At 39.7% G+C, this 12,500-nt stretch overlaps 1 protein-coding gene and 1 long non-coding RNA gene across 6 annotated transcripts in view; one reads left to right on the top strand and one right to left on the bottom strand.

Moving 5' to 3' along the window:
- Positions 1-927, bottom strand: part of LOC131344755 (uncharacterized) — a 21,862-nt gene extending 20,935 nt beyond the window's left edge. For both annotated transcript variants that reach the window (XR_009203379.1, XR_009203380.1), the window contains exon 1: positions 544-927. This is a non-coding gene — a long non-coding RNA (uncharacterized LOC131344755). The remainder of the gene's footprint in view (positions 1-543) is intronic.
- grhl2b (grainyhead-like transcription factor 2b) overlaps positions 311-12,500 on the top strand; it is a 46,415-nt gene continuing 34,225 nt past the window's right edge. The window contains exons 1-3 of one of the 4 annotated variants that reach the window (XM_058377205.1): positions 311-616; positions 6,161-6,344; positions 9,836-9,888. In XM_058377205.1, coding sequence (XP_058233188.1) covers positions 597-616; positions 6,161-6,344; positions 9,836-9,888 — 257 coding nt within the window. In that variant the 5' untranslated portion in view covers positions 311-596. Of the gene's footprint in view, positions 617-1,800; positions 1,953-6,157; positions 6,345-9,835; positions 9,889-12,500 lie in introns of those variants that run through there. The other 3 variants (XM_058377206.1, XM_058377204.1, XM_058377208.1) reach the window with 3 other exon arrangements.

Raw genomic sequence — 12,500 nt, 5'->3', positions numbered from 1 at the left:
TCTCTCTCTCTCTCTCAGACATATATATCTGCTGGGTTCTGCTGATTTCTGCTGAGGTCAGCTCCTGACCCCTGGCGCTTTGAGACAGATCACACTGTAACACACAAAGCTAAAAATAGACTAATTTCTTTACACGGCTGTTACGCGTTCCTCCAGGTGTGGGCGGGACTTACCTGTGCAGCTTCAGCCAATCGGAGGTCGTCCTCCTTACACACCTCGACCAATGGCGGCGCAGAATCAGAGCTGATTTGAATGTCACAAAAATTATATATATATGTATATATGTAGAGAGATAGATTTTTGGAAATGTACGAAAATTGTGCATGCATTGCAAAGTGAAGTGTATGTGTGTGTGTGTGTGTGTGTGTGTGTAAGTGAGAGAGAGAGAGAGAGAGAGAGAGAGAGAGAGAGCTGTAAGGTAGGCAGGTAGGCAGGGCAGGATTTACCTGTAGACCAGGTTTGTGCTCCTCTCTCTCTCTCTCTCTCTCCCCTTGTCTGTGTGTGTATGTGTGTGTGTGTGTGTATGTGTGAGTCTGCACCGACCTGAAAGTCCAGTTTCTCCAGGAATTATCGCCGAGGAGGCCAAAAACATCACCATGTCACAGGACTCAGACAAGTAAGTGACTGCGATCAGACGCGCTGTTCGAGCCGCTTCACTCCGCGCGCTTTCACCGCTTTTTCCCGACTTTTCTTTTTCTCCTCCTGTTCGCGCGCGCGCGTGTGTGTGTGTGTGTGAATACGCGCGCGCGTGTGTGTATATATATGTGTGTGTGTGTGTGTGTCGGTATTTTCCTGTCTCTCTCTCTTCTCTCCCCTTTCTCCATTCAGGATAATTCTACAATAGTGAACATTAAAACGCGGATAAAAAGTCGGCGGGTTTTTGTTTGTTTTTGTTTTTGTTTTTGTTTGTTTTTGTTGTTTTTAGCTCCCGTTTTGACCGAGAGAACAAACTTTCGGAAAGACATTGACACACTCCGCCATTTTTTATTTTTCAAGAGAGCAAAAAGACACAAAAATGTAAAGAAAGAAAGAAAAAGAAAGAAAGAAAGAAAGAAAGAAAAGAAATAAAGTCTCCGCCTGAATTTCACCAAAACCTTCATCTCATTATTTTACTCTTTATTTATTTCGGCTTGAAACTTTTTTCCGTAAACCTTTTGTGGGATAAACAGAGGAACAGACTGGAAGTGTGAAGAAAAAATGCCGTAATGTATCAATATTCAATAATAATAATAATAATAATAATAATAATAATAATAAAGCCGGAACAGCGCCGGACATTTCTGACCGACTAAAATCACACCATCATCATCATCATCATCATCATGTTTATTTCATTTCTTTCTGTTTTTCTTTCCTCATCCTTTCACACATTAAAGCTGAAGTGTGGAGAAGTTTCCGCTCTCATTGTGTTCATGTGGAATAAAATAGAAACTTCACCGAGTTTATGAACATCATTACACTGGAAGATGGTTTTATTGATCTTTTCTCTTCTGATGGAATATAATAATAATAATAATAATAATAATAATAATAATAATAATACAGAATAGATGAAGATAGTGTTTACACCCGCAGTGTTTTAGGATAATAACGAATCATTTAAACTGGTATTATTACTGAAACTACTGTCTTACATTTATATTCAGCAGAAGCCTTTATCCAAAGCGACTTACACACGAGGAAATACAAGCTATCTATCTATCTATCTATCTATCTATCTATCTATCTATCTATCTATCTATCTATCTATCTATCTGTCTATCTGTCTATCTATCTATCTATCTATCTGTCTGTCTGTCTGTCTGTCTGTCTGTCTTTCTTTCTTTGATGTTAAGTGTTAGTTGAGTGTGAAGTCTTCATCTCTGACATGAGTCTCAGACACTGGAACACGATCTCAGGCTCAGGGTTCATTAGTGTGAATTGGAGAAGATGCAGAAGGAGAAATAAACATGGTGAGGATTTAACATCCCGCTAATGAGACTAATTATTTATTTATTTGTTTGTTTGTTTGTTTATTGAAACAAAAGTAACAGAATGATGAAACTGCAGCGTTGATGAGTTCTGCATTCTGATTGGACAGAAGATTCATTCATTTGTTAATTTAAGGTGATTAATTTTTTATAATAGCAGCTCTGACAGAAGGACAGCTGAAAATTCAAGTAGAGCTTTTAACAATATAATAATAATAATATTATTATTATTATTATTATTATTATTATTATTATTATTATTATTAACAATAATAATAATAAAGAGATTGAAGTGAATGAAGTGAAGTTGATGGAAGGAGTCTCCAGTTTCAGCGCTATGTAACAGTCAGAGTAGTTTACAGCTCTTTGTGGTTGCTATGGTAACATGAGATGCTGTGATTTTCTCAGATGTTTATAGCTGCTATAACGTAAGAGACAAGAGGAACGAACTTGTTTAATGATCCAGACATTAAGTGTAACTATAAACAGATTAAATACCATGAGGAGTCGATAATTAAAGAGAAGATGACCTTTTATCTGTAGATTGTGGATTATTACAGGGAATAAAACACACCTGAGGGGGAAAAGGAACCCTTCATTACCCGGAGAACCTTACAGAACCCTTCATTACCCAGAGAACCTTACAGAACACTTCATTACTCAGAGAACCTTACAGAACACTTCATTACTCAGAGAACCTTACAGAACCCTTCATTACCCAGAGAACCTTACAGAACACTTCATTACTCAGAGAACCTTACAGAACACTTCATTACTCAGAGAACCTTAAAGAACACTTCATTACTCAGAGAACCTTACAGAATACTTCATTACCCAGAGAACCTTACAGAACACTTCATTACTCAGAGAACCTTAAAGAACACTTCATTACTCAGAGAACCTTACAGAACACTTCATTACTCAGAGAACCTTACAGAATACTTCATTACCCAGAGAACCTTACAGAACACTTCATTACTCAGAGAACCTTACAGAACACTTCATTACTCAGAGAACCTTACAGAACACTTCATTACTCAGAGAACCTTACAGAACACTTCATTACTCAGAGAACCTTACAGAACACTTCATTACTCGGAGAACCTTACAGAACACTTCATTACTCGGAGAACCTTACAGAACACTTCATTACTCGGAGAACCTTACAGAACACTTCATTACTCGGAGAACCTTACAGAACACTTCAAGAACACTTTCCTTACATAAACCTTATAAACCTGAAATGTAAAATGAGTGTTGAGGTTATTTGGCTTGTCCCTCTGGTTCTGTGCAGAACCCTAAAGCAGAGTGTTTCTCTGTCAGAACAGAAATCAAGCCCAACCTGTATAAAAGGCTTAGAACCCTTAATTATCTGACAAACCCTTAAAGAACCCTGTTTGTTTTTACAGGTTAATGTAATTAGCTCTAGCACCCGGAAGCATTCTATAAATATCCATTAATTGAAGCCATAAAAGGTTTCTGAGCCGGACAAAGCGATGTTCAGTTTCTTCCTCGTATTAATGGTTCATTCTTGGACTCTGTGGCTGTTCTCGGTTCCTTATCTGATGGTTGAGCTGACGGTTCTCAAGCGCTTGTTGATTAATGGCCCGTATGCCCTCATGCAGCATGTGTTTATGGGTTTCATGCCCACATGGAAGCGCTGGAGAACTTTATAAACCACTCTGACTTTGGCTTAACCTTGTGTGTGCTGCGGGGGTTGAAGGCAACGTATTTACGCTAAGCTTTAAGGTTCTTCATTTCGTTCCTCTGATGGAAGGATTAAAGGTTCTACTACAGAGTGGTTCCCTGTTAAGACTACATTTTAATCAAATGGTGGGTCTTAATTCAGCCCAGTCTCTGATTGGTTCATTCAAACACTGTCAATATCCACAGTCTGTCTTGCTACATGGAAAACATTCAGATTCTAAACTCATTTGATGCCAAAGCTTTGGGTTTAACTCTTTCAGTGCCAGGAGTCAGTGAATCAGTGAATTAGTGAATCAGTGAATCAGAGAATTGGTGAATCAGAGAATCAGTGAATCTGTGAATCAGAGAATCAGTGAATCAGAGAATCAGTGAATCAGGGACTAGACACTTTTTGTGATCACTGACCCAAACTGATAAACTGTAAAACAGTGCATCATCCAGTAATGCAGCTCAGCCACTGCAGCACCTCAGCTAACACACACACACACACTGACTCCTTCTCCTTTCACACAGTGCCATTACTTTTGCCCCAGTTGAAGGATCTTCCTCTGTATCCAGGCTGTGTGTTTATATCCCAAGCAAAGATCACAGGTCTCATAGAGCCGTCATTACGAGGCTTTCAGGAGACTTTCATAAAGCTTCATAACAGCGCTGGTGTGTGTGTGTGTGCAGTTACCTGTGTTACACCTTGCTGGAGATCTGAAGCGTCTCAGAGCCGCTGTGATCTGCTCTAAAGCAGAGACACTCAGGAGATCTGGGTGAAAGTTATTCTGCAGCTGGGTTTAATCTCCTCACAACAAACTGAAGATTACATACACACACACACACTCACTCTCATACACACACACACACACTCACTCTCATACACACACACATAAACACACTCTTATATATACACACACACACAATCACAGACACACACACTCACAAACATCACACACACATACACACACACACTCACTCTCATACACACACACATAAACACACTCTTATATATACACACACACACACTCACAAACATCACACACACACACACACACACTCACTCTCATACACACACACACTCACTCTCATACACACACACAAACACACTCTTATATATACACACACACACACAATCACAGACACACACACTCACAAACATCACACACACACACACACAATTATAATATAATTAATCAACACCTGATCCACCAATCAGAGTCCATGTTTGTGAGGTTGGTGTGTGTGTGTGAGTATGTGTGTGAGTATGTGTGTGTGTATGTGTGTGTGAGAGTGTGTGTGCGTGTGTGATTGTGTATGTGTGTGTGAGAGTGTGTGTGTGTGTTGTTACACTCAGTACGGTGATATTCTCTCTATCTGAACTTCACACACTCTATATCTATATGTTTATTTAATAGTGTGTGTTGAGGCTTGTGTGTGTGTGCCACAGTGCAGCTCAGATAAGATAAGCATATTAATGAGAATAACACACACACACACACACACTCTCACACACACGTGTGCACGTGCACAGCAAAAACAGAAGTGAGGAAGCTGAGCAGGTTTGTTGGTGCAACGGCTCCATTTACATAAAGATGGATTAGATATGGTGTGTGTGTGTGTATTGATGTGTGTACTGATGTGCAGAAATCAGTTTAAACAGCACGGTGTGTTGGTGCCATTTTAGAGCAGTAAGATGGTCCATCATACAGAAAGTGGGCGGGGCAGTAAACAGGAAGTAGTAACAGGTACAGGTGTTATAGATTTTGGACATGCCCGTGTGTGTGTGTGTGTGTGTGTGTGTGAGAGGTGTTTTGTAAACTGATGGAGATTTTTTTATTAAAAACTTTTTAACTGAATTTACTGAAACGTTCTTGTGTGTCTGATGACTTACTGATTAAAAAAATTACTCACAAATTACAAAAGAATAAATTAGAGTTTAGAATTGTAGAAATGTGAGAACCTTCATAATCAACTTTACACAATTATATGTTTAAAAATAATTATTTCATGAATTTTTCTAAAGACTCACTCGGGATCTCTTGCTGGATATTTTTTGGAATTTTTATAATATTTTTGTGAAATTTAAAAAAAAATTGTAATCACTTATTTATTTATTTATTTTCATTAATTAACTAATTTATTTATTCATTCATTAATTTATTTATTTTCAATTAATTAATTTATTTATTCTTTCATTTGTTTGCTTATTAATTTGTGTTTGTTTGTTTTTTAATTAACTAATAAATTTATTAATTTATTATTATTTATTATTATTTTTTAAAATGTATTTATTTATTTATTTATTAGGGTTTTTTTCTATTTATCTCTCTTGTATTGAGAAAAATGAATCACTTAAAATAGTTTCAGTTAATTCTTTTTTTGTTTAGAATTTCCTCTTTAAAACACATTCACTTTTCCTTGTTTTTGTTTGTTTTTGTTTGGACAGTAACAGTGTGTGTGTCTGTGTGTGTGTTTGTATGTGTGTGTTTGTGTAGCAGTAAGAGGCTGCTGGTGGTGGTCCCTAACGATTCGGTTCATGGGCGTCGCCCGTACACCAGTGAGGATGAGGCGTGGAGGTCGTACCTGGAGAATCCGCTCACCGCCGCCACTAAAGCCATGATGAGCATCAACGGAGACGAGGACAGTGCTGCTGCCCTGGGACTGCTGTACGAGTACTACAAGGTCAGACATACACACACACACATGCACTCTCACACACACACACACATACACGCACACACACACGTACACACACACATATATACACACACATACATGCACACACACATACGCACTCTCACACACACACCTACATCTACACACACACACGCACACACACACATACATACACACATATATACATGCACGCACACACATACATACACACATATATACATGCACACACACGCACACACACATACATACACACATATATACATGCACACACACACGCACACACACATACATACACACATATATACATGCACACACACGCACACACACATACATACACACATATATACACGCACACACATATATACACACACATATATGCACACACACATACGCACTCTCACACACACACCTACATCTACACACACACACACGCACACACACACATACATACACACATATATACATGCACACACACACGCACTCTCACACACACACACACATATACACGCACACACACATACATACACACATATATACATGCACACACACACGCACACACACATACATACACACATATATACATGCACACACACACGCACACACACATACATACACACATATATACATGCACACACACACGCACTCTCACACACACACACATATATACACGCACACACACATACATACACACATATATACATGCACACACACACGCACACACACATACATACACACATATATACATGCACACACACGCACACACACATACATACACACATATATACACGCACACACATATATACACGCACACACACATACATACACACATATATACATGCACACACACGCACACACACATACATACACACATATATACATGCACACACACACGCACACACACATACATACACACATATATACATGCACACACACGCACACACACATACATACACACATATATACACGCACACACATATATACACACACATATATGCACACACACATACGCACTCTCACACACACACCTACATCTACACACACACACACGCACACACACACATACATACACACATATATACATGCACACACACACGCACTCTCACACACACACACATATACACCCACACACGCACTCTCGCACACACACACACCTACATCTACACACACACACACATACACCCACACACGCACTCTCGCACACACACACACACACCTACATCTACACACACACACACATACACCCACACACGCACTCTCGCACACACACACACACACCTACACATACATACAGAACTGAATCAGTATTAATTAATCAATCTAGTTACTTTCATTTAATTAATTTATTATTCAAGAGTTTACAATTTTTAAATGTTTTTTTATTGTTTATTTTATTAATTTGTATAAATGTTTATATATATATATATATATATATATATATATATATATATATATATATATTATTGTTACATATTTTTATTTTAGATATTTAATTATTTTATTAATAAATTGTTTTATTTTTATTTTATTATTTATTATTTTTATTTTAGATTCAGATTCAAAAAATTCAGAGGTTATTCATTTTCTGATTCATTTGTTGCTATGGTGACGCTCTCTGTAATTCTAAACATGTTATGGGGGACAGGATGGTGAAGTGCTGAGGTGTAAGAGGAATAAAACAGCAGGGGGGGGAGGAAGAAGACGTATTTAAATCAGTCTATAAGATCTCATTCTGCCATTTTCATTTAACACCACAAACTTCCCCCTGTCCTCTTTTACTTCCTGTCCTGAGTCTAATCTACACAAGTCATCTGTTCATAAACAAAACACACACACACACAGAGACACACACATGCACTCGGTTAAACCACAGAAACGTGATATAAAACTGTGTGTGTTTACAGGGATGAGTTTGTTTACAGCACACACACACGCAGTCGCACACACACACACACTCTCTCTGACACACGCCTACACACACACACACCTACACTTACACACACACTCTGACACACGCCTACACACACACACACACCTACACACACACACACACTCAGTCAAACTTACACACACACTCAGTCAAACCTCAGAGACGTGATATAAAGCTGTGTGCGTTTATAGGGATGATTTTACAGCACACACACACACACACAAACACACAGCACAACAGGTCAGAAGAGAACTGAGGAGACTACACCCCCACAAGGCTGCTGGCCCAGACAGGATAAACCAGAGAATGCTGAAAACCTGTGTCAGTGAACTGAGTGACCCGATCAAGTATATCTTCAACCTGAGTTTGGAACTACAAAAAGTTCCTGAACTCTGGAAAACATCATGTCTCATCCCAGTTCCGAAGAAAAATGGCCCGAAAGATCTTTATGATTACAGGCCTGTGGCGCTGACGTCTCACATCATGAAGACTTTTGAACGACTGATTCTTCATTTCATCTCCTCAGACCTCAGGGTAGTCATGCACTCGATCCCCTGCAGTTCGCCTACAGGCAGAAGGTGGGTATTGATGATGCCATCTTCTACCTGCTCCATCAGACCCTCTCCCACCTTGATAAGGGTAAGGGTGCTGTGAGAATCATGTTTTTTTTATTTCTCTAGCGTTTTCGACACAATCCAGCCTCTCTTATTGAGAAACAAGCTGACTGAAATGCAGGTGGATTCACACCTGGTGATCTGGACCACAGACTACCTCACCAGATGGCCACAGTATGTCAGGACGAGGGACTGCATCTCTGAAAGCATCTTCAGCAGCACAGGAGCACCAGAGGGTCCTAGCCCCCTTCCTGTTCACTCTTTACACCTCAGACTTTACTTACAACTCAGAGTCATGCCACATGCAGAAGTTCTCTGATGACACTGCCATTGTGGGGCGTATTAGGGATGGACAGAAGCCTGGTCAAGGACTTTGTGGCGTGGTGCAATCTAAACCAGCTACAACTGAACATCACAAATACCAAGGAGATGGTTATTAACTTTTGTCGGTCCGGGGCTCCCCTGTTACCTGTCTCCATCAAGGGAGTGGATGTTGAGAGGGTCAGGTCATACAGATACCTGGGGCTACAGCTGGATGACAGGCTGGACTGGACTACAGTGTGTAATCTACAACCTGTCTCTGTGTCACTGTCTCTATTGCTGCTGGATATCTGGAATTTCCTTCGGGATCAATAAAGTATCTATCATCATCATCATCATCACACACACACAGACACCTACACACACATAGTGTTTATTAATCACACACACTCATAACGTCAGATTTCCATCAGTTGATCAGACCTTTTGGTTTCTGATGAGTGAAGAAGTGTGTAGCTGCTGCTTTATAATTCTCTGCTCCAGCAGTGACCACACTCTGTCCTGGTGTTGTGTCTGACCTCTGATTTCTGATATCTGATCTCTAACCTCTGATTTCAGATGTCTGATCTCTGATTTCTGATGTCTGATCTCTGTTTGATATCTGATCTCTGTCTGATATCTGATGTCTGCTTTAGGTTCCTAAAGATAAGAGGGTGCTTCCTAAAGTGTCGGAGGATCAGGAGAAAAGGTAAGAGTTTCACAGAGAGTCAGAAACACAAACATACACACACTTACACACGTTCACACATACACACTCATTCACTCATTCACTCACACACACGTTCACACATACACACATATACACACTCATTCACTCATTCACTCACACACACGTTCACACATACACACATATACACACTCATTCACTCACACACACGTTCACACATACACACATATACACACTCATTCACTCATTCACTCACACACACTTACACACATACACACATATACACACTCATTCACTCATTCACTCACACACACTTACACACATACACACATATACACACTCATTCACTCACACACACGTTCACACATACACACATATACACACTCATTCACTCATTCACTCACACACACGTTCACACATACACACATATACACACTCATTCACTCATTCACTCACACACACGTTCACACATACACACATATACACACTCATTCACTCACACACACGTTCACACATACACACATATACACACTCATTCACTCATTCACTCACACACACTTACACACATACACACATATACACACTCATTCACTCATTCACTCACACACACGTTCACACACACACATATACACACTCATTCACTCACACACACATACTCACACACACACGTTCACACATACACACTCATTCACTCATTCACTCACACACACGTTCACACATACACACATATACACACTCATTCACTCATTCACTCTCACACACGTTCACACATACACACATATACACACTCATTCACTCATTCACTCACACACACTTACACACATACACACATATACACACTCATTCACTCATTCACTCACACACACGTTCACACATACACACATATACACACTCATTCACTCATTCACTCACACACTTACACACATACACACATATACACACTCATTCACTCATTCACTCACACACACATACACACATATACACACTCATTCACTCACACACATGTTCACACATACACACATATACACACTCATTCACTCATTCACTCACACACACTTACACACATACACACATATACACACTCATTCACTCATTCACTCACACACACGTTCACACACACACATATACACACTCATTCACTCACACACACATACTCACACACACGTTCACACATACACACTCATTCACTCATTCACTCACACACACGTTCACACATACACACATATACACACTCATTCACTCATTCACTCTCACACACGTTCACACATACACACATATACACACTCATTCACTCATTCACTCACACACACTTACACACACACACACATATACACACTCATTCACTCACACACACATACTCACACACACACGTTCACACATACACACTCATTCACTCATTCACTCACACACACGTTCACACATACACACACATACACACTCATTCACTCATTCACTCACACACACGTTCACACATACACACATATACACACTCATTCACTCATTCACTCTCACACACTTACACACATACACACATACACACTCATTCACTCACACACACTTACACACATACACACATATACACACTCATTCACTCATTCACTCACACACACACACGTTCACACATACACACATATACACACTCATTCACTCACACACACATACTCACACACACATTCACACATACACACATATACACACTCATTCACTCACACACACATACACACACACATTCACACATACACACATATACACACTCATTCACACACACGTTCACACATACACACATATACACACTCATTCACTCATTCACTCACACACATACTCACACACACACACATTCACACATACATACACACATATACACACTCATTCACTCACACACACACGTTCACACATACACACATATACACACTCATTCACTCACACACACATACTCACACACACACACGTTCACACATACACACATATACACACTCATTCACTCACACACACATACTCACACACACACACGTTCACACATACACACATATACACACTCATTCACTCACACACACATACTCACACATACACACATATACACACTCATTCACTCATTCACTCACACACATACTCACACACACACGTTCACACATACATACACACATACACACTCATTCATTCACTCACACATACATACACACATATACACACACACACAAACACACACGTTCACACATATACACACTCATTCACTCACACACACATACTCACACACACACGTTCACACATACACACATATACACACTCATTCACTCACACACACATACTCACACACACACGTTCACACATACACACATATACACACTCATTCACTCACACACATACTCACACACACACACGTTCACACATACATACACACATATATACACACACACACACACACACGTTCACACATACACACTCATTCACTCACACACATACTCACACACACACGTTCACACACACACATATACACACTCATTCACTCACACACACATACTCACACACACGTTCACACACACACATATACACACTCATTCACTCATTCACTCACACACACGTTCACACATACATACACACATATACACACTCATTCACTCATTCACTCACACACA

Source organism: Hemibagrus wyckioides, linkage group LG24 (assembly GCF_019097595.1).
Source record: "Hemibagrus wyckioides isolate EC202008001 linkage group LG24, SWU_Hwy_1.0, whole genome shotgun sequence".
In the NCBI taxonomy this organism is placed as follows: Eukaryota; Metazoa; Chordata; class Actinopteri; order Siluriformes; family Bagridae; genus Hemibagrus; species Hemibagrus wyckioides.
The sequence above is the reverse complement of the archived record's forward strand: the minus strand, read 5'-3'. Positions and strand labels throughout refer to the sequence as shown.